The sequence below is a fragment of the Oryzias melastigma genome, linkage group LG6, assembly GCF_002922805.2.
Source record: "Oryzias melastigma strain HK-1 linkage group LG6, ASM292280v2, whole genome shotgun sequence".
In the NCBI taxonomy this organism is placed as follows: Eukaryota; Metazoa; Chordata; class Actinopteri; order Beloniformes; family Adrianichthyidae; genus Oryzias; species Oryzias melastigma.
In genome coordinates, this window is record NC_050517.1 from 23,369,375 (window position 1) to 23,391,524 (window position 22,150).

The 22,150-nt window shown below is 39.3% G+C and overlaps 2 protein-coding genes across 6 annotated transcripts in view; one reads left to right on the forward strand and one right to left on the reverse strand.

Moving 5' to 3' along the window:
* Window positions 1–3,896, reverse strand: part of LOC112152198 (ras association domain-containing protein 8) — a 15,076-nt gene extending 11,180 nt beyond the window's left edge. For 2 of the 3 annotated variants that reach the window (XR_004948084.1, XM_036212474.1), the window contains exon 1: window positions 3,323–3,896. The gene's annotated coding sequence lies outside the window, so the exon portion shown is untranslated. Of the gene's footprint in view, window positions 1–381; window positions 532–3,322 lie in introns of those variants that run through there. The other variant, XM_036212475.1, reaches the window with a different exon arrangement.
* A 4,944-nt stretch (window positions 3,897–8,840) lies between these two features.
* Window positions 8,841–18,553, forward strand: kras (v-Ki-ras2 Kirsten rat sarcoma viral oncogene homolog). 3 transcript variants are annotated; one of them, XM_024282002.2, is made up of 6 exons: window positions 8,841–8,935; window positions 11,227–11,344; window positions 12,422–12,600; window positions 12,829–12,988; window positions 15,269–15,393; window positions 16,568–18,553. In XM_024282002.2, exons 2-5 carry the CDS (start codon window positions 11,234–11,236, stop codon window positions 15,386–15,388), a joined length of 570 nt encoding a protein of 189 aa, XP_024137770.1. In that variant the 5' UTR covers window positions 8,841–8,935; window positions 11,227–11,233; the 3' UTR covers window positions 15,389–15,393; window positions 16,568–18,553. The 3 variants fall into 3 exon arrangements, with proteins under 3 accessions (XP_024137770.1, XP_024137768.1, XP_024137772.1); XM_024282000.2 differs by having other exon boundaries at window positions 8,849–9,446; XM_024282004.2 differs by lacking the exon at window positions 15,269–15,393 and having other exon boundaries at window positions 8,849–9,446.
* The last annotated feature ends 3,597 nt before the right edge of the window (window positions 18,554–22,150 follow it).

Below are 22,150 nucleotides of genomic sequence, written 5' to 3' on the forward strand. Positions count from 1 at the left end.
GAAGCACTTTAAAACTAATGGCATGTGAATCCAAGGGATTTATAAAGGAAAACTGCTGGGAGGGCTTTATATTTGCTCAGGCATTACAGCGTGTTGTAGCTCCTCCTTGCAACAGCTCAGGGGAACTTAGCAGGGATTTCCAAATGTCACTTGCATTGGACCAGACCCTTAGCATTTACTACTAATGGTGTAGTATTTATTAACTTTAGCTCAAACTAAAGAAGCAGGCGCTGCGGTGCAGGGCAGGGCGCCATCCTGAGCTCTGGGAGGATGCCCACCTCCTGATTAATGCAACGCAACGCCAGAGAGACTTTTCAGGAGAATTTCTGGGGGTTCACATAAACCTCTGCTGTATTTAAACCCCTACGTCTGCTAAATTACCTCTGAGTTTGCTGACGACCAACTCGGGACGGGTGTGATCCCGGACAGCACCGAGCCGCCTGCTGCCCGGCTGCTGCTGACAGATCTCCAGACCTTACGGGAGCTCTGAGCTGGCAGGAAAAACCTCCGACGGCTGCTGGTGAAAACAAGCCGCCATATGCTCCTGTGGGCGTTTATTCAGCACGACCGTGATACCTCAGCAACAAACGGGAGTAAAGAAGGAGCACATTTAAAGGCAGAGCATCACAAACTAAAGGATGCACAAGAAAAGGGGAATTTGTTGAGGTACTGAATCATAGCACAGCGGGGGATTCATCTGAGGAGCAGGATTTCACAAGTGTGCATGCACGGCACACAAAAGAATGGGTGCTATTTTAGTTCTGGTAACCTTTTGTTCAATGCAAAGCTAACTTACTAATAATGAAAAAGCCTCCTGAGTTTCCAAACTTACCAGAGCTACTGGTAATTAAAGACAAAGGGGCTTCCTGCATCCCGATGCCACATTAGTCTAAGGCTTCAAACCACTTGCAAGCTGGTTAGCAAACTTTAATTCACACTGTGCACCCAGTCGAGCGGCATGTAATTACCAGCAATTTATATTCTGCTGTAATTTGCAACAGCTTGTTGTGAAACTGATCTCTGCAAGAAGCCGGAGACAGATGCTGGTGGTGCTGGGTAAGGCAAAAGGGGGAAAAAAAGCATAAATCAAACCTTTTGCCCCTTGCAGTTCTTCAAGATGGTGTAGATATGCAGGGAATGCATCCAATCTGCAAGTTTTAAGTTTTCAGAGAGGAGAACGTGTGTTTGCTGACAAGATGGAGCTGCTGTGGTTGCTACAAAAAAAGTGCAACTCTACCAAGCTTAGAGTCCCACTCCAACTATATTTTTTGTAAAAGCTCTCCCACTGGTCTTTGAATTATGATTATGCAGTTTTTAGGCAAAATCAGAAAGCCTGTCATTTTTTAAGACATTTTTTACAGAGCAGCAGGAGGTGATCAGAAATTCGCCTCCGAAATGTGGGCGGGACGATTGGCATGGAAGTTATTCTCCGCTATTTTCCCATCAACTGCTTGTTTACACTCTCTCCAGCTAGTTTATAGCACCTCACAAGCTCAAGCTAACATAAGCGTAGCACAAAAAAAAAAAAAGGCAGGATATATCAGCCCTAAAGTTTTGAGCCAGATTGTAGCTCAGATGACAAAAATGAAAAGTCTTAATGAATCTATTCTTCTGCAAGTAGATGCTTCAGAATTGTATAGGCACACCCATGGCAGTTTCTGCGTAACAAACCAGAGCTTTTTCCAACCATCATCATCTGCTGATCCAATATGACTTGAATAAAGAAACACTCAGAAATGCATTTTTTATCTTAGATTATTTTATATATGTCCTCCATCATGAGAAAAATGCTACGAGAGCATGTTAAAAACACCAAAACCCTGATTTTCCTTGGAGCGGGTCTTTATAGCAGACATGCCCTCCTTGAGTGTAAACTTTACAGAGAACGGTGAAGAGGCCTTGATGCTGCAGAGTGGAAAGTGATAACAACTAGGACACACATTCCCGGTCTGGGAGAAGGCAGCCAGTACCAGATAAGAACCTAATAGCTTTCATTTAGTTCAAAAGCTCAACACATGTACACAACAATGGATAACCAATCTAAAGTCCCACTTAGATCATCTTTTGACCCATTTCCAAAGCAAAATTGTGTCATTTTTTTTAGCCAAAATCCAAAAACCTGTGTCGTTTTCTAGATCATAGTTTCTGAGCAGCAGGAGATCATCAGAAATTTGCCTCCGAACTGTGGGCGGGACTGTTGGCATGGAAGTTACTCTCCGCTATTTTCCCATCAGCTGTTTGTTTACACCTCTCCCACTAGCTTACAGCCCCTCCAAACCCTAACCTAAAAATATCGGTGCAACAAAAATGGCGGGCCACATTGAAGCTGTCCAGCCACACGATTCTGAGCAAGATGCCAGCTCAGATGAGGAAAATTATGATGTACATGGATCTATTTGTCTGCAAATGGATGTATCAGAATGGAACAAGCTTTTATAAACTGTGTTTTTTTTGTCTGCCCCTAATTTACATCGATTTCAATAAAGAGGTACTCAGAAATGCGATTTTAAGCTCAATTTTCTTACTGTCCTCCATCAAAAATATCTCAAAAACATGTTCAAAACACCAAAAACACAATTGGTTGATTATTGGGTAAGACGGCTTCCAAACTAAAGTGGATTCAAGCCTCCAAAACTTAGAAAACAAAAGCACCACAAACACAATGCCCTGATCTGTTTTGCTACAGGACACCCAACAGCTCAACCCCCCTCCAGAGTCTCCTTCCTTAGCTCATATTAAACTTTTTGGGGAGCTGAAGGAGCCTCCCCCATTAGGGAGGTCACTGCTGGCTGAATCTCAAACATCTGGACGGCACGTTCAGCCAGCAATAATGCCTCTTTTGTTCCCCTGCCATTTTCACTGCTTATTGCCCAGCTTTGGCAGGCGGCGGGGGGGCTCCAGCAACATCACTATTATAGGCATCCAGCCAATTTCTTCATGTTGGGGAGGTTTTTCAAAACATCATCTGGTTCTGCGTCCGCCTGATTAGTTTGACGGGAGCTGCTGTCTGACAGTCACGAGCATCAGGCGCAGAGATAAATCACTCAAGTGATGTTTCAGTGAATCCAAGCAAACTTTTTTTAAGCTAGCCTGAGTCCAACTGCGCAGAGGATTCGGCCCACCGAGTCCACATCAGGCTCAAAGCATCTTCAGAACCGCACATTTCTGATCCCGGAGAGGTCCAGAGTTAGCATAAACACTATCGATAGTTGTAGAGAGACGAGAGTAGAAAAAGCTGGAGAAATGGCGTTAAAGTACAAGAACGCTGTTCTTTCACTAAAATGGGATAAACAGCGGGTGTAAATCTGCTGTGGGGTCTTACCTTAACGGTATCGGCGAGATTCGTCTCTGTTTTTCCTTCTGGGGATGGAAGTTAGTGTAAGAAATCACACACGAAGGCGAGAAATCCGCTATTTTTCCGCTCAAATTAGCATAGTCTGTGAACGGGCGCGCGGCAGTAAAAGCTTTGCTAACACATCCTCCAAAATGCAGCTAAGTGACGGTTCGGAGCGCGGCACGAAAGTTTGTGAGCGTCCTCTCTGGACGACAGTCCTCTGCAGTCTCTCCTGTGAGCTGCGGAAAATGCCCCTGCGCTCCCCCGTTTCACTTCTCCTGCTGGTAAATACATCGCGCTGGAACTGGGACACCGCAAGGCATGATGGACTGTTTAAAGCTGCAAAACATCCAGACAAAAAAGGGGGGAAAAACAAGATTTTAAGTTTGGATTAACACCTACTTTCTTCTTCCTGCTTCAATTAACACAAGATGAATCCACTTCAACATTGACTCAGTTATAAAAACCTAAACAATCAAATTATAATAATATTAAAAAAAACTTCCAGGTTTCACTCAAACAAATGATTTCATGAAATATTTCCAAAGCTTCACTGTAATACATTTCAAATAAACCTAAACTCCACATTTGAAAAATAAGTCACACCTGGTCTTACTTAAGGAAAAAAGTTACCAATTACAATTCCAGTTGATTTGTTAGATTCCACCAGACATTAAAACAATACATAAACTTCTAAAATTATGTTAAAAGTTACACACTGCTTATTGGAAACCAAACTTAAACATTTCTGAGAAAGATTACTTAAATATTTAAAATATTCAATAATGAAAGTAGACCTATTACTACAAAGAATAGAAGCAATTCATTTAAAAGTGAGTTTTATATATAAAAAAAATGTCATCACATTTATCAATAAAATGCAATGATCAGGGGTTATTTTAGCAAAAACTGTTACACGAAGCTTATTTTATTTAGCATACTTGAGCATAAATATGGGAAGAATACTAAAACATGTACCTGTGTACTAACCGAATGCTTCTTTAGACTAAAATTGAACATTTTGCATTAACATTTTATAGATAGTAGATTAAAAAAGTATGTAGTAGATTACTTTTTGCTTAGGGTTGCTTGATGAGTTTAACTCCATATTGACAATATTGAGTGAAAACAAAAGTTTTGCCTCTATTTCCTGTTTATTTTCTGTCAGAATGCACGCATTCCCAGATTTCATATCTTAAATTAAGACTATGGGGTACATGAAGCATCAGCAGTTTCTTTTCCACTATTTAATCACAAAACTTAATCTCAAACCTGTTTAGAAAATGTAATCTTTGTTGAAAGATGTTTAACCCAACAATCTGACATTCTTATGATCAGAACGAAATGTGCAAAAGTAATTGCAACAGTTTGTAAAACTGTGGAACTGATTAGAAAAGTACAATCTTGAAATGATTTCAGGAAACTTAGATTATTCTTAATGCCACGTATTCAAATATTTTTCAACTTAAATTGTGCTCATTGTAACTTATTTTTTTAATTCCAATGTTTTAAATGTTCTGACTTTGTACTAATTCTAAAATGAAACATTTCAACATTTTCTTTAATTATGTAAAAAAAAATGCCATAAAAATGTATTTTTTTAATGTATTTTTTTTAATGTTTTAATGTAATGTTTTTTTCTTTGAAATATACTAGGAATGCAAAGTAGACATGTACCTTTGGTTAGTAAAAAATACAGAAAACTTCTAGTATGTGGTTGAATTAAAACCCAGCCTGTTGGTGCTGCAGTTGAATCCATGACACTGGTGTTTGTACAGCTGAGGCTTGCTGCCCTCTTGTGACAGTGGGATTTATAGGTATTAGCATCATTATATTGCATACCTTTTTTATTTTTTTTAAGAAAAAAGGAACAAGAAGATTATGAAATATTGGTACTTTTCTTTCTAATTAGTGGTCATCTTTTGATTTAATTAATGCATTGAGGTGTTTTTTAACAGCTGTTTGTGGAAAAGCACAAGAGATTACTGAGACAAAACATAGTGTGATGTGTGAAAATCAGAAAGTTCATACTAGAAATATCTATATTTTGTTATTTTTTTTATCATGTTTTCTTCATTGCATCTAAATAATTTATAGTAAAACTCAAAAACTGGCTTTAAAGTGTTTCATTTATGAATGTATGTAAAGTAGGACAATTATAGAAATAAATCCATCCCATAATTTAGAACTCTGTTTCTACGTGGCAACAATCTCTTAATTATTTCTGAATTATCCAAATCAATAAATTCCACTAGTTGTGCCTTTTGCCCATTTTGTCTAAGATTCAGAACTTTATAATCATTCTTCTTCAGATTTTCCAATTAAATTTCATTACATTCATCTTGAAATAATTACCTTTGACATATGAAGATCCCAGAGCTTCAAAACAACTTCAACTTAATCTAAAGATTTTAACTCCCTCAAGCCTCTTTGCCATCTCTTTGACACGTTGACATCTATCAAGCAGACTGAAGAGAATTGACTTTGAGCTATGGATCTTTTTTTTTTTTGCCTTTTGCAGTCTGACCCTACGCTAACCTTTCTGGGATGTCTGCTTATATTACCAAACTCTTGAATGGTTCCAACACGAGTCTTAATCTTCCTGTAAAGTGAAAGCATGATTGTTTAGAAGTTCAAGTAACCCTTACTTTGCTGACGGGAGGTTTCTGTCATGGTTGGTACATTTCTATTTATGTTTAAACACATTTAAAATACTCTCACATTTTGGTTTTGATTAGGTCTAAATGTTCAGATTTTTTCACACTATTTCATGTAAGTTCTTGTTTTGGTTTGCTTCCATCTTCTGTTTTCATATACATATATAGGTGGTCAGTTCTTTATATGATCAGGATGAGTTTTAATTAGAAGGGATTGCAAGTGCGGTGGTGCAGTAGTTAGCACTCTTGCGTTACAGTAAGAAGGCCTTGGTTCAAAATCCTGACTGACACACAATTTTGCGAATTCACAGTTTTATGTTTCAATATTTTAATATTTTGGATGCTGTGTCCTAATGGGATATGTCTGAGGTGTGAACTGAATGTGACCGCCTCTTGGCCAGGACTCCCTTCCCTTTTTGAAATATGGAAATATCCTGGTTAGTGTAAAAGGTTTAAAAATTGATACAAAAATACTATGCACACTCATCATTAATTGTAATCTTGAATTGCCAGTCCATCATTTTTTTTTAAATTATGATTGTGGAACTTTTTGACAAATTCAAAAAACCTGTTCATTTTTTGGGACATACTTTCTGCAGAGCAGCAGTAGTTCCCTCTAACTTGTTCTGCTGGGGAAAGGCGGAGTCACCAGCTTGTAACCTGTGCCTAAAGAGGGGGACCCTGGAGCACATCCTAAGCTGCTGTTCGAAAGCCCTGGCAGAGGGACGCTATCGCTAGCGCCATGACCAAGTACTAAAGGCAATAGCCAACACCATAAGCAGTGGCATTAAGCACTGTAGGAGCCTCTGGCCAGCGAAGAACATTATTGGCTTTCTCCGGGCTGGGGAGAAGCCATCACTAGCTGCCAGGGCCACCCACTCAGGCCTGTTAACAACAGCTCAAGACTGGAAGTTAAAAGTTGACCTTGGAAAGCAACTAAAATTTCCAGAAACCATTGCCAGTACAACCATGAGGCCAGATATGCTGCTCATCTCAGAAGCTTCAAAGCAGGTCATTCTCCTGGAGTTGACCGTCCCCTGGGAGGACCGGATCAATGAGGCAAATGAGAGAAAAAGAGCAAAGGATGCGGACCCAATAGAGGAGTGTCGGCACAATGGTTGGAAAGCAAGGTGCAAGCCCATTGAGGTGGGATGCAGGGGGTTCATAGGCCAGTCGCTTTGTAGGACATACAATATGCTGGGCATCACTGGGGCTAGCAAGCGCAGGGCCATTAAGGAAGTAACAGAGGCAGCAGAAGTAGCCTCAAGGTGGCTGTGGATTAGCAGGGGGGGACCATGGGTGGGTAGAGCTACCTGGACACAAGCTGGGATTTGATCAACCCCAGCTGGGTCGCCTGGGTGAGAGTGTATGATGTTTGAAAGACCCGAAACACTCCATGACCCCAGGTAACATCACTGATGATGTGTCCAGGTTGCATCACTAGTTGATGTATGTGAAAGTGGAAGCATCAGAAATTCGCTTCTGAGTTGTGGGCAGATCCTTGAGCCTGTCCTCATTTCCCATCATTATTTTGTTTACTCTCTCTCCCGCTAGCTTACAGCTAACATGACCAGTGCAACAAAAATGGTAAACAATATTAGAGCTATTCAGCTGGACAGTTTTGAGCCAGATGCCAGCTCGGATGAGGAAAACAAAGACGTTAATGGATCTGTTGGTGGATGCATCAGAATGGAGCGGAGCAGGGAGCTTGTTGAATGCAGATTGTAGTTTGTACCACGGATTGTAGTATTTGTTTTTGAAACAACCATTGACTGTATATAGGGATAAAAAAATGACTTACATCCATCTCCAGCGAAATGAAGCCAATTCAGTCGCCATTTTTCCACAATATGGACATCCCTGTGTTGGAGCCAGACGATAGTGATTGGTCCAAGTTGCCCCTTTTCTGGGGCACCTACTGTCGCCAATCCCAAATGAGCTTGTTCAAAGTTCACCCCCCTTCCACTGAAAACGGGCTCAGAAGTATCTGTCAATCAAAAGTTCAAGGTGGGGGCCATCGAACCCCATGTGCTTTTACTGAGGCATCTGATTGGTCAAAAGTTGGTGAGTTTATTACTGGAATAACTTGCAATTAAAAATTTATCAGAGCAAGAATTATTATTCAAACAAATATAATTGATTATTTCTTAATAGAAGTATATGGTGTTTTGGCTTCTTGGATCCAGAAGGTTATTCCTATTTGGGATGGAAGGGGTCACTCAGTCCAGTTCTCTATATACAGTCAATTATGACAATGACAAGTTTCTTCAAACGATTTGAATAAAGATATACTCAGAATTGCAATTCTACGTGTTCACTTTTTTATATGTGTTCTCCATTGTGAGAAAACTGTCACAAGACTGAAAAGCACCAAAAACCCAATTTTCACTGAAGTGAGTCTTTAAATTCTGTGAAACAACGAAGACTAGCGGTGAAGAAGATGAAGTGCAGCAAAGAGAACGAAGTGAAACGACTCCTTTCTCTTCTGGTATTTATTTATTTAATATATAAAGGATACACAAAATGATTATTTTTTATATTTTATTTAATTGTTTTTAAATATGTAGTTTTAACTTTTCATATGAAGTAGCTTTAACATATTTTTACAGCTAATGTTTAATCACCTTGCGCATACGCTTTTTGTGTTTCTGTACACTTTATAAAATCTTAAACTTAAATACTCGGTTACAAATGTGGTTTCTGTAGTTTATGCACAAACCGTGCGCAGTAGGAGCGTCCGTGAAGCGTCGGTGAAAACTGACATGGGATTGCCGAATCACTTTCCAGCTCGGGAATGACGTCCTTCCAGCGCATTCCAGTTATATTTAGAGCCTTTATAAAGAGGAGTCGCCCTCTACACTTTGTTGACTCTGCAGCTCCAGCGGCAGGGAAGCTGCTGGAAGTCTTTCTACTGACATTCATGACCCGAAATCCATCCAACAACGTGTGTAACCATTAAAATACAACGATTAACACAATTTTACGTGTCATTGATTAATCAAAAACATTAAAAGGAAGTGAGGTTAAGCAGATTAATAGTGATATGGGGGAAAAACGGAACAAACCTGCAGTTTCACGGCTCACCTTTTCTAAAACAACAACTATGTTCAACAAATGACATAACAGCGTGTGGTTGCGACACAGTGGAGATATGTGGACCGGCTGAAATCTCCAGCTATGCTTTCTGGGTAAAGTGCACTCTGGTATCCGCCCATATTCGCGTAACGCAGGCCAGACAGAGCAAGCTAGGCCGGGGCGCTGCTGGATCAGATGGAAAGTTCAATCGATTAATCTGGCAACTTCATGTTTTCGTCTGCTCCCCAAACCTCGTCAGAACCGACTCAAATGCTGGCATTTTGGTGAGAAATAGGAAATGCGGAGATCGTGTGAAACGAGAGGATTATCTGTTTGACAACTTATTCGGTCGCCACTTCAGACGCGGAACTCCACTAAAGGTAAAACAAACGGTTACGACTATTATTTTCATGTGCGTGGTTTATCTTCCACCGCCGCAATACCATCAACTATTTTTTGTCGATTCAGTATTGAAGTAGAAATATTACTTTTGAGTGTGATGTGAACACTTGAGCGACAACATTGTAGTAGGAGTGTTAAATTTGGCACAAACTACGCCCAGTCGTTAACCTAACCGTGTGGCCCAGTGCTGCAGATTTATGCTAGCTTGCCAGTCTCCTTCAAAATGTGCACCCTTTAACTTTGAATGAAATTTACCGGTCGTGCTTCAGATTGTAGTTGAAAAAGTGCAAAACTAACGAGTTTCTTTCATTTAAAACACAGTAGTTTGTCTCACGAGGCAAATAAAAACTAACTTTTGAGGCTTTGAAAGCTCCGATGCTAATAGCGGCTAACAGCACAGCCGTAATGCTAGCAGTTTTTCCCCCACACGAGATGATTTAATTGACATTTTTAATTGGACATTTTTACACATTTGGATATACTTGGCCGTCTCAAACTGCGTAAACAAAAATAAACAAAAAGTTTTGTTAAAAATCCGTCAGCTTCACACAGGTATCAATCATGCTAGGCTAATATTTGTATAGTTGCTAATCAATCTCCATTAATCCCATCATTCTTGTGTTGCGGTGAACTTCAGGGGACTTTTTTTGTCTGTCCGTGGTGGATTTTAATCATTTTTTAGATTTAACATATTATTGTTACTTCTTAGAAAGAGATTTGAGAATCCACAGCGTTTGATTTGTCTTCCTGTTCAAGCACAAACCTGCAAAGGACACACAAAAACAACTATCGACATCTTTTGCCTCTTTGAAGGGGAGAAAAATCAGCTACACCCCCCCTGCTTTAATTTAATTTTATTTTTTTTACTGATGACATAACTCACAAACTCTAAATTGATTTCTACTAAGTTGGAAAGTTACATTTTTATCTTGTATATTTGCTCATCATTGGGGAAAAATGATTATCATTGCTTGAAACTACTTTTAAAGTATGGTATTCCTACAGATCTATCATTTTTTTTCTTTTTTTTTTTTTGACTCATTCAGCCACAGTATTTTTTTAAGTTGTGGAAGTAGTATTTAGTGTGTCTCTTCCTTGGCTTTGAGCAGTTTGCATTGTAGCCTTTGAAAAGGCCAGCTGCCACTATTGATGGATGCTGCTCCACAAAACAGTCGGACAGCCGAGAGCCTCCCTGTTGCTCGTCAATTTTACAGCCTTAATGTAATGTCATAGATTTCTGCCTGCGGCTAGGTTCTGTTGTCTGATTATCACTTAGAAAATAGCCCTGAATGTGCTGCTGGACTCAGACATTTGATTTGAACTGAAAAAACAATCTATTTTTACTTCTTAAAGCTCTCTACCGTCTTATTTATGGCCACTTTTCTACACAACTCTGCTTTGTTTGAGCTTTTTTATACTTAAAAGGAGATTTCTAATACATGATTAGCATTTTAGGAAAGCTAGCTTATAAGTTTAAAGTTCATATGTTGGCTTTATGTTGATTAAACAATCTGTATTTTTAAATTTATTGGAAAATTGAGATTTTCACTGCATTGCAGCTGTTAATTTACATTTTTCTTTTGGCAAGAAAAATGATTATACTATACATAACTATTAGAAGAAAGAGGAAAGAAACCAAAAATGACAACAGCAACAGAGCATAATTATTGTCATAATTTTAGACTTCATTTGTTATTAAGGATTCAGCTAATTGTGGATGTAGCACTTGATGATGTTCTTCTGTCTTTGGTCCCGCAGGTGAATCATGACGGAATATAAGCTGGTTGTGGTGGGAGCTGGTGGCGTTGGCAAGAGCGCGCTCACCATCCAGCTCATCCAAAACCATTTTGTGGATGAATATGACCCCACCATTGAGGTAAAGGAGAAATTGTGTATGGGTACACATATTGAGAATGCATCAGCAATCAAATTCGTGTAGAAGCGAGGAGTTGTAACAGGTTCTACTGGTCTAACTTTTAAAAGACACCAAACGGGTTTTCTAATGGCTCCACACACTTGGCCTCTTGCACAGTTTCTCAAAGGAAACTGATACAATGTGAACAGTTTAATTCAGATTTCTATTTATTGTTTACATGCTGTCCCTGGTCAGCATTAACACAGATTGAACTAACACTGCCCACCTGGTCAGATTGTTGGATTGCTGCTGTTTTTATCGGTGTGATTTAAAGCACAGAGTGGTACTTCTGTGTAACCTGCTGCAAAATTGATCAGAAAAGAACAATAATTGAGTGGAGTCCAGATTTACCTTTGAAGACATGACAAATAAATCAAAAGCACAGCCCTGTTGAAATGGTACGCTAAGATTCTAAGCTCCATTAGAAGCAATTCCGCAAAAATACAAATAGTGAGACAACAATTAGTTTCTTAAACAAAATCTTTTTTTTTATATTTAAATTCTTTGCCATTTTTTTTTTTTTACTTAAACACTGAGAGCATAGTGACATTGGAAAAAACAGAACTTGGGGATTTGTTGTACAAAGACAAAATGTTTTGGAGAACTTGGCAGTTGCTTCCTTGTTCACTTTTTTATCAAAATCATGTTGGAACAAAAAAAATAGCATTTTTGCTGGTAATTTTTTATTACCAAAATGCAATGTATGACTTCTCACTTACATATTTCTATACTTATTTCACCACCTAAATTTAACAGTCATCATTTTATATATATTGTGGCTCCAATTTAAATTTAAATGAATATATTTTGAAAAGTTTTAACTTTTCTTGTCATTTGGCATCACTAATGCATCTTTTTGTAAATAATTTGTGACCCCCCTGTTTGAATGCATTTTTGTAAAAGTATTTAAACAATATTCAGGTTTTTGAGAACTTAAAGTAGATGAAAGACTATTTAACAAAAAGTTTTTTTTGCAATTTTTTGTTTTTGTTTGCCTGACTCACTTTTCTGATCATTTGAAATGTATTTCTTGTCCAGGACTCTTACAGAAAACAGGTAGTAATTGATGGAGAGACGTGTCTCCTGGACATCCTGGACACTGCAGGTCAAGAGGAGTACAGCGCCATGAGGGATCAGTACATGAGGACAGGGGAAGGCTTTCTCTGTGTTTTTGCTATCAATAACACCAAGTCCTTTGAAGACATTCACCATTATAGGTGAGCTGAAAGCCGAGTGGATTGCAGCACTCTAGAAATCTCTCTTCGTTTTCTTTTAAAAAATAAAACTGTGGTAATTTGTAAATAATAATTTAAGCTCATAAATACAATCAGCACTAAATTAAGGTGATCTTTGTTCTGATTCAGACTTATGTAGGTATCTAATTTGGAATAATTTGACCAATTTTGGTTGACGGTTAAATGTTGTCCATGCGTCTGGCTGTCCAGAGAACAGATTAAGCGGGTGAAGGACTCTGAGGACGTCCCCATGGTGTTGGTGGGAAACAAGTGTGACCTCCCCACCCGGACGGTGGACACCAAGCAGGCTCAGGACTTGGCACGCAGCTTCGGCATTCCCTTTATTGAAACCTCAGCCAAAACCAGACAGGTAAGTCTACCCTTACCTCTGTGTAATGCTATTTTTTTAAATTGCATAATAAAATAAGTTTGACTATTTCAGAAAAAAATAGGATATTGTAATTTAGAAAAGTGTCCTTAAAAAGTCCCAATGAATTGAAGATACGTGATTGAATCATATGTTTCTGCTGATTTGTGTCACATTCACTCTCTAATGGTCCTCTTTATCATAATATTGGAGGGAAATGTCCCTGCTAATGTGTTGAGCCCCATTAAATCCTCTTTTTTTTAATTGAATTTTGTTATTTATGTGTGATAATGTAATCACTGCATGCTGCTACGTCATGTGAAATTACATTGTCAATTGAGCCCACCTGAACCCACCCTTAATAATCTGCAAATCAGTTCAAATCAGGGGTCTGCATGAACGGACAGTAATTTCTCGGAGGGTTGATTCTTCAGCGAGCTGGTCACTGTTTGTGGGTGTTGGAAGATGAGCTGTGGTGTCGCATCCTGTGGTGGGTGTCGTGATCGTGGCCTTTGGTAGCCGAACGGCTGATGGAGTGATCTGTTTACGTATTCATTGATCCTGGTCTGTGAACTGCAGCCAAACAGCGCTCCTTCTGGTGTTGGGGGAATGATTGGTGCCGCGACTAATTCCTGGCAGCTTTGTTCACCTATCTACTCTTGAGTGTCCCCGTACCTTTTTGTTCATATGGTTTCGCTCCTGTCTGATCGGAAACTTCACTTTTGTCGGGAGTTAATTGCTCTTTTTTTCCCCCTCCTCTCTCTCTCAAATGTTAATTCTGACCTCTGCGGAAAATCTTGAATGCATGCAATCTTAATTTGTATCCAGTCGGAAAAAAGTGATATTCCACCCAGTTATTCATCTCCTGCAGGCTTGGAAGGTGACTCTGATTTTTCAGGAGCAGCAAATGCGATAACAATCTTTACTTTACTGCTGTGCTGCCTGTTACATTACATCAGCATTCCCATAACAGTTTGAGTCACCTTAAGTTCCGATGTGTGTCAAGAGTGTTACGATGAATAACAGCACTTTTTCTGAATGCTCTCATTGTGTGAGTTCATATTAGCTGTTTAAATACTTTACCCTATTTTTAAAATTATACTTGATGTAAATGAAGTGTGATTTAACTTTGGGTAAAAAAGGCAAATTCTACAGAGCTGATGTGTGTTTTTTTTTTTTTTTTTAAGTTTGTCTCACCTCTGAATCAACTATTATGACCAGAGCTTTGCTCAGAGGAGCCTCAGACTTGCATTGCTGTAATTTATTTAATGTTTATGACATTGGGTTAATTTCTTTGAGAACTCAAGAGACTTGTTCGTCATTTTTTTACATTTTTTGATTACAAGAAAAAATGAAAAACTTTCCATTGTCCCTTTTACTTCAGTCTTTCTGTTGCTAAACATCAGCTCTGCAATCTGCTTTGCAAAAGCATTTATGGCAAATAAGTAACTAGGAAAGATGCATTACCTGCAGTAATGCTAGTGTAAATTCTTTTTGTCTGAACGTGGTCGCTGAAGATATTGAAGCAATTTATTTAAATTTCTGATTAATATCCTGAACATTTTGATACCAAACTTGCATAATTTGCAGAAAGTGCCCAAATAAGTTTTTGACGCAAAGAAATTTCTTGGAAAAAAAATGGCAACAATTTTTAAAATGTGTAAAAAGTATGAACACCTAAAGTACAAGCATGAATTTCATTAACGTGCTGAACGTTTTGATCCCAAACTTGCATAATTTAAAGATAGTGCACAAAGAATTTTTTTAAAAATCACAAAAATTCTGAAAATTTCTTAATGCATAGAAGATATGAATAGGTAATAGGTAAAGAATTTGAAAATATTCCCACTGACATAATATGGGCTAAAAAAATCACATAAATATCCAAAAATGTCAGAACTGTAAAATATATAAACACTGAAAATTCAAGCTGGAATGTCCTTAACTTGCTGAACGTTTTGATACTAAGATTGCAGAATTTGCTGAAAGTCTGTTTGAGTTTTTCGTGCTACAAGATATACGAAAGTTTAAACTATATTAAAGAGAAACAGGATCACAATAGTGCTGACACCGTCTGTTCCCTCTATCAGGAGGAAACCCGACTCATTTCCAAGCCTGCAGAAGATGTTGCTCAGTTTTCATCAAAACGAGTATTTAGAGTTTGTAGAGAGGACAAATCAGGCATTTCAGGAGTATCCACATTTTATCTCTTAATTTCTGACACCTTGAAGAATGTGCCCCTACATTCCTCGCCATTGAGGAGAGTTGTGTCTTATACTGCAGAGAGTGGAAGATGCCTTTTACACTCTGGTACGGGAGATCAGGCAGTACCGGCTCAGTAAGCTCAGCAAGGAAGAAAAGACTCCACGCTGTGTCAACCTTAAAAAGTGTGTTGTGATGTGAGAGGGGTAAGTGTACGCAGCCGCGCACCCATCAGCTCTGTGTGTTGTTGGGGGGTAACGGCGGACGAGGCGATGGAGGAAGACACTGAGCCAAAGCTGGTGCTTCATGTGGTGTCAAAGCTAACCTGCTGGCTTTTATTGGGACTGTGGTGAGGTTCTAACACGAAACTGACGTGTTTTGATTTCTTCTATTTTCAGTCTCCATGTGTTGTGGTGGATTATTGTCTAAGGTCATTTTCACACTGGGTTCATTTATTGAGTCTGGGGAAGTTTGATTTGCGCAGCTGGTGTGCTTCTGCATGCATGTATGAACTCTTTTTTTCGTGGGTTACTTTTGCCTTATCCCTTCCCCATGGAGGAGCATTTGTCAATCCTTGTTTCAGCAGTAAAATGACCTCCTAAAGGACTCTTGGCCTAAAAAAGAAAAAAAGAATTGATCCAATCAAGTGTTTGGTCACGTTTTTACTGGATTCAGAGAAAGCGACCAGTGTGAAAATATCCTTCTGTGCTCAAAGAAACTTGTGTACATGGTTTGGGGCTGCTAAGCCATCTTGGGGGGCTGTAGGTTTGTTTTTTGTTTTTGTTTTTTTAATGGTGAATGTGGGACTAAATCATGCTGAAATATTGATGTCTTAAAAAAAAAACAAAAAAAAAACTGCAAAATATTTCACCACAAAGGCGTGTGTCTTGCCAATACGAATCGCTCCATGTCTGTTCTGTATTCTCTGGTCGTCCTCACAACATAAAGTGTCCCGAGGCTCTTTACTCAACAGCTTTTTGCCGATTATTGTCGCGTTTATTGCACTACACAAACTGTCGGAGCGCTCAGACAGTTGCGTCAGTGTGGCATCAACAGGCACGAGCCGTATTAGCACAAAGCCTTTTCTTCACCCCAGCCAGAGAATAAAAGGCTCGTCTGAAGAAATTGCCACTTAAAAAAAACATGAAGTGGCAGCAATAAAAAAAAATGAAACCGATTGAAAGTATTTTTAAGTTTAAGATACAAATATCTTCTCTAATCAGAATAATCTACCATGTTTTAGCTACTTTGATTTGCTAAAGTGGCTAAAACATCTCCTTTGTTTTGGTTAATGTGCATTTTTAAATAACTTTCCAAAGCTAACATTGTACAACTGTTTGCCTGTTTTTTTTTTTTCTTCCCTGTTTTCTGTTTTTCCAGGGCGTCGATGATGCCTTTTACACATTAGTCAGAGAAATCCGGAAGCATAAGGAGAAGATGAGCAAGGAGGGCAAAAAGAAGAAAAAGAAGTCCAAGACAAAGTGTATACTCATGTGAATAACTGCCCCTTTTCAAAACAGAAAAAAAACATATTAATAATAAGCAGTTTAAGTAATACATTTTTGTACATTACACTAAATTATTAGCCTCCATTTCATTAAATACTAAACCTGACCTAAATTTTCCTGTTGTTCTTTTGTCGGGACACCAGTAAGCTCTCAGTTTAGTGCCAGTTGCTGACATGGGTAAGCCCCACAGTTTGAGTTCGATTCCTTTGAGGTGATGGTGTTTTTATTTTTATTTTCTTTTTTGGACATAATCATGGAGCTAATGTCACACCTGACAACACTGTTATCAGCATTCACTTCCCTTTGCTGGAAAAGCCGCAGCTCTTTTCAAGCAGAGGATGCCAAAGAATGAACCGTGGACAAAACGGAAAAGGGCCGCCGTTCAGCGGGATAAGGTCCAAAACATTCTGCCACCGTGTAATGTCCGTCTCCCACGCCTTTAAATAGGACTTAGTTTTGTCACTGATAATTATGCATGCAAACTCCTACTCTTTTCCTAGTGTTTAACACCCTAGTTAGCTATTAATGAATTTGTCATTGCTTTGTACTGTGTGGGTAGTGATTTTTTTTTTTTTTTTTTTTTTTTTTTTTTTTAAATGCCTACATCAGAGGTCGTTTTTCTTCCTGCATGCATTGTGTCCATGACGGCACGATCTGGTTGACAGTCAACATGGAGGATCTCAGATTTGTTTGTTTAATTTTTTTCTTTTTGAGAAACTGTTAATATTGGCTGCTGTGAGCTAAAAAATCATTTTCTTTTAATGAAAAACTGCAAATTTAAGATTTTTTTTTTTGTACTTATTTTGTTTGTAACGCTCATGTTTGTGTTGTAAAGACTCATGCCTTGTTAACTCCTCTGTAGGGTTGTTTTTGGAGCATCCTGACAACAGTCATTTCATTGCTTTGTGTTCTTAAAAACTTAAAGCAGCAGCAGGTTTTACGTTTGAAAGTTTGTTTGGGGAAATGCTAGACTTCAGGATGTATGTTTGCTGAACTGCCATGCCTTTTTTTTGTCCCGATATAAAGCAAAAAAACCTTTTTTTTTACCCAGCTTTGAAAAAAATAAGAGTCCCCAAAAGTTGTTTAATAAAAGTATTAAACTTGTTTGGTATTCTGCATTTCCACTTGCCATTTAATAGGCAAGGCAGCAATTTCCATCATTTTTATTATTTATAGACCAAAATAAATGAAATAAACTTTACAAAACCTCCTGGTTTCTCTCGGGTCAGTTTATATTTCACCCTTTTTTTTGATGGATTGTTTTTATTTTTTTCCAGTAGGTGCTACATTTTGACAATTGACACAAAATCACATTTTCTTTTTCTTCTTCACTGCACTTAATATGCAGAAAAACAGTTTGAAAGAAATGCTGTTCTCACAGATGATTTAATTTCTGCTTTAAATGACCTCTTCTTTCATGAAGTAGACAAAAAACTGATGCAATTTTAGATACAAAACCCTCCTGTTAACAATACAACGTAATTTTACTGTAACTTTTGGACTTTTTCTTCTTTTTTTTGTGTGTGCCAACACCTGATTTCTGAAATGTCTCAGTTTGACCTGGACCGTATTGTAACAACCTTTGTATAGTTGTGATACTGAAAAGTGCATATTTTGTAAATTGTGCTTCATTTCGTTGGTGTGTCTAAATGAATGTTGCTTTAACGGAGTTTTACCGCTCCGCTCTGTGTGTGCGTCCAGAGAGTGACTGGGTCCAGGGAAGTGAATGAGTGACCACTTCACAGCAGAGCTGCTTAGGACAGCACCGAGTGGGGATCTGATCTCAAAATGAGTCTATTTTTTGCCATGAATTCACCACTCCTATTTAATGTGTAATAAAGAACAAAGTAATAAGGAATTAGACTTGTCCTTTTTTCTTGAACTTTGTAATTTGTTTCATTGTAGCACAACACACCTGAAATTAGACTTTTTTTCTTTTCATTTTACCCACTAGATGGCACTGTTCCATCATTTTGAGCCACTTTACAATTTTCAGCAGCATGTAATAAGTACAACTACAATGAAAAAAAAAATCCTTAGTTATTAAATCTCTGAAATTTGACCCAAAACATTAGATTTCTGTCAAATATGTTCTAGTCTGAGTGAATATAAAAAAAAGTTTTGCATATTTTATTTTTTAATTACGACTCCATTCGAAAATGGGTACAGTATACCTCATTTCTTGACTTGTTTAGGTATTTTTTTTTACTATCACAGACAAAAGAAACTAATGAAAATAACTCATGTGATGCTCCTTCTGTGGTACGCAGCTTGCATCATTGTTTTTGCTGCATTTGTCAGCCCTTTTGCGGCCTCTCTGGAATAATCTGAGTTCACATGGAGGTTCAGCATAATATTACAGTGATTATGCTAAAAATGAAACCGCAGCAGCGCAGCTAAGTGAATCCCACCAGCCAGATTTGGATGTTTACAGCAATTTGCCCAACAATGTTGATGGTGGAAGCTGCTACTAAGTGAATTGGAGCTGGTCAGCACGATTTCTCCTGGATGATGTAGTTTTATCCAGAAGTTGTTTGTAATTTGAAGCATAAAAATCTGGCAAAACTTGGAAATAAGATTTTTTTTAATTGAAGTGACTCAATTCTACTAAAAACAAAAGTACAATTTCAATAAAACATGCTAATATCCAAGGATATTGTCAACAAACAACAAGGGAGACGATTCATTTTCGGAGCTTACTTCACCCATGAGCCTGAATGAGAAGCCATGGATTTCTTTTTCAAACGGAAGCTCCGGAATACTAATGCAGGGCTATAAACCTGAAAGAATTTCTGATCGCTATCACATAAATGTGCAAATGCTGGCTTCTACTTTCTACATTTCCGCAGAACTTCCTGTAAGGCATGTCTGGCTCAAGATATCAAGTGTTCTTCCAAAGCTACAGTAAGATGTTTCTGCAAAAACGGAGCCCACAATCCAACAGGTGATGCTTAAAGAAACACGCTAAAATATGCAGATCTCAGTTCAACCAAAGAGCTAATGGAGTTCCAGTACAGCCTGCAGCACATCCGTGTAAGGTGTTTTAGGGGTCAACAGGCATGCTTTGTCAGACGTCTCCACTTTATTTGCCCCTCCTGACTTTACCAAGCAGGACCCTGTGATGACGGATGAGCTTGTTTAGTCATATTCTGTGAAGGGGGATGTCATGTAGCGCCCGCCATGAGATATCTTCCCTTGCACATTCCCAAGAAGTAAATGCCATCATGACAATAGACAGCATACAAGCTTCAAAAGGACAGGCTTGTGTATGTGTCATACACAGGCACCGCGGTGGTAATTGGCTTCAAAACAGGGCTTGGTGTGGAGGAAACCTCTCCTGTTTTGATTTACAATCTTATGGCCGATGTGTTTTGTAGGCATTGCTGGCATAAGGAGAAGTAATGAATCATTTTCTGCCGTTTGCCAATTATGCATGTAAAACGGTTTGAAGCCGTTTTGTTTCAATAACCCATTAAAATGTTGTTTCCTTGGAAATAATTCTTTTTACATTGAATCTGCTGAATCGCTTGTTTCAAATGAAGTTAATTTGCTTCCAAACTGTTGCTGTGAACAATAAACTATGTTAACTTATTGTGACAAGCTCCATTACTCTGTCTCCAACAACAAAGGGGGCTACGGTGCCTGCCACACGGCAGCCAAGAGTGGAAAAAAAAGAGAGACGATCTAATGAATTATGCAGAGAGAGCTTTCTCTCAACCTGACAGTCTGAAACCGGCCTGGAAAAATTGTAAGAGAAGTACGAGTACTTGCAGCCATCACAAATCCCCCTCCTCCATCCCTCAGGGACCGCCAAGGCCAATGCCTGTCAGTCAAGCACCCTTTTCCTAAACTGTAATCTGGGGACAGCCCTATGAAGCCTGCAGGTCTGATAAAGCTCTGAAAAAAGACGCCCCAGAAAGCAATCTGTGGAACTCTGGGTTCCTGTCGGCTGGAGAGTTGGCGCAGGGGAAAGACGCAGCGGCTGTTCCCAAATTGCTAACAACAAAACGGGATCCGCCGACAAACGGCCACCCCCAAGCCGACAAATCCGTCTGACCGGCGGCATGGCACGCTGTGGAGAAAGCTTACGATCACTAATTCTGACCCCTGCGAGCGTGCACAGAGGAGTGAATGCACAATCATCTGACTGCCTGACCTATGCCTTGTTAGTGCACTGAACGAGAGAATTTCCTTTTTATTTTAATGAAGTGTGGCTTCCCTCCTTGGCAGGCAGCTGAGCGTGGGGCAGCAAGAGCACAGTCTGGTAATGAGAGGCCAGGAGGTTTAGGTGTCTTCAAACTGCAACACACTGAAGAGACTTAAACAGAGGAGCTTTTTTTTTCCCTTTTTTTTTTACAGCAGCCCTTGAGGAAGCAGAGAGCTGGATGAATATTCATGGAACAGTGATGAATTTTGTTGCCTACAGCTTCGCGCCTCTTTGAAAGCCCTCATGCTGCTTCTTTTATCACAGGAGGTCCCTGGCACAGAACCTCATGGGCCACAACACAGCGCCTCGACATCCAACTACCAATTATCATCTGAGATCATTAACTTGTTATGTTGACACAAACATTGCAATTTCAGATGCCCCTCTTTATTCAAATGACCCTATTCATGAGGAGTGGCTGGCTCAGTTGATTGGATTTTTTTTTCCTCCTCTCTGCTTGTCTCGCAATCACTCAACAAGTTTGGACACAAAATTAATGATCAGCATGCAACACTTTGAAATGTGTACATGCTGTGGTTTGAGATAGATGAGCAGTCTGGTTTGATGCATTTTTGGAAAGAAGGGATGCAGCCGTTCGCTGATTTTAAATGGGCAGAATTCTCCTCATAATGGCGGCACCATTACCAGGTAGGGTTAAAAAAAAAAAAATATGGAGGGATGAGCGTTGGAGGTGGGTGGCAGGGTGGATGGCCTGGAGACCGAGCAACGCCATGTTCCACAGCCCCAGATGGGTGATTCATACCAGCTTCATCACCGGCAACAGACAGGACATCCAGGCCTTTATTACCTCCATCCATCACCATCACTTCATCAATCTAAAATCCTGTGAGCCAGCTCTCCAACCGGTCCCCAAACACCTATCCAAACGTGCTGCTGGTCAGAGATTTACACCAACTGCCTCGCCCGCTCTAACACAGACACACACAAAACAAGAGAAATGAGCTTCTGTGTCAACTTCAGAGACGCACACATGGACGCAGAGCGAGTCGGAAAGAAAAGAGGGGGGTGGAAAGGCCATTCTGCATGGTGTGAAGCTGTTTCCCCGAGGGCTCCTTTCTGACAGCCTATCCTGCATTGTGAAAGCCACTTACACTCCAGCCACATCTCACCACCTGCTGCTGCTGACCACTGTGTCACAGAGGCGTATCATGATGGATATACTTAACTGCAGGAGAATTCATTAAATCACTCCCACTGTTCCTGCCATTAGAACATATAGAACGGCTC

Bases quoted from the DNA above. Each gene is read 5' to 3' on its own strand.
- kras (XM_024282002.2), top strand. From the start codon at position 11,234: ATGACGGAATATAAGCTGGTTGTGGTGGGAGCTGGTGGCGTTGGCAAG. The intron at 12,601-12,828 runs GTGAGCTGAAAG...CTGGCTGTCCAG, and splicing joins GAAGACATTCACCATTATAG to AGAACAGATTAAGCGGGTGA. The intron at 12,989-15,268 runs GTAAGTCTACCC...CTTATACTGCAG, and splicing joins CCTCAGCCAAAACCAGACAG to AGAGTGGAAGATGCCTTTTA.